Source organism: Acanthamoeba castellanii (assembly GCF_000313135.1).
Source record: "Acanthamoeba castellanii str. Neff unplaced genomic scaffold scf7180000084708, whole genome shotgun sequence".
Taxonomy (NCBI): domain Eukaryota; phylum Discosea; order Longamoebia; family Acanthamoebidae; genus Acanthamoeba; species Acanthamoeba castellanii.
The window spans coordinates 18,666-19,183 of record NW_004457620.1 but is presented as its reverse complement, the minus strand read 5'-3'; the positions used below and the strand labels follow the sequence as shown (position 1 = coordinate 19,183).

The following is a 518-nucleotide window of genomic DNA, read 5'->3' as shown; positions in this document are numbered from 1 at the left end:
CACGCACGGCCGCACGCACGCACGCACGCGCGGAGAGCGAACCGAGCTCGGGGTCGGTGCACTAGGGCGACGACGCGCCAGAAGTCCTCCTTGCGCTCGCCTCCGCTGAGCCCGCCGATGGCATAGCCCGGCGTGTCTCGCTTGATGAGCTCTCGCAGGCACTGCGTCCGGAGATTTGTGTCGAGTCCGCCTACGCACCAGCCGCTCATTGCGTTAAAGTCCGCGTTACACACACACCACACACCACACCACACACACCACCGCACACACGCGCACCTTGGACAATAGCGAAGAGGTTCTGGGTGGTGGGATTCTTGTGGGCGTTGATGCATCGGTCGATCCAGCGGATAGTTCTGTGCATGGCCTCCTCCACTCGAGGCCCCGTAGTAGTCGAGCTCACAACGTCATCTGGTTATGTCGTGTCGTGTCGTGTCGTGTCGTGTCGTGTCGTGTCGTGTCGTGTCGTGTCGTGTCGTGTCGTGTCGTGTCGTGTCGTGTCGTGTCGTGTCGTGGGTCGT

The 518-nt window shown here is 62.2% G+C and overlaps 1 protein-coding gene across 1 annotated transcript in view; it reads right to left on the bottom strand.

Moving 5' to 3' along the window:
- Positions 1 to 44: 44 nt before the first annotated feature.
- Positions 45 to 518, bottom strand: part of ACA1_141560 (queuine trnaribosyltransferase subfamily protein) — a gene marked incomplete at both ends in the record, with an annotated part of 944 nt that continues 470 nt past the window's right edge. The window contains 2 exons of the mRNA XM_004349525.1: positions 45 to 190; positions 277 to 367. Of these exons, the coding sequence (XP_004349575.1) occupies positions 45 to 190; positions 277 to 367 (237 nt within the window). The remainder of the gene's footprint in view (positions 191 to 276; positions 368 to 518) is intronic.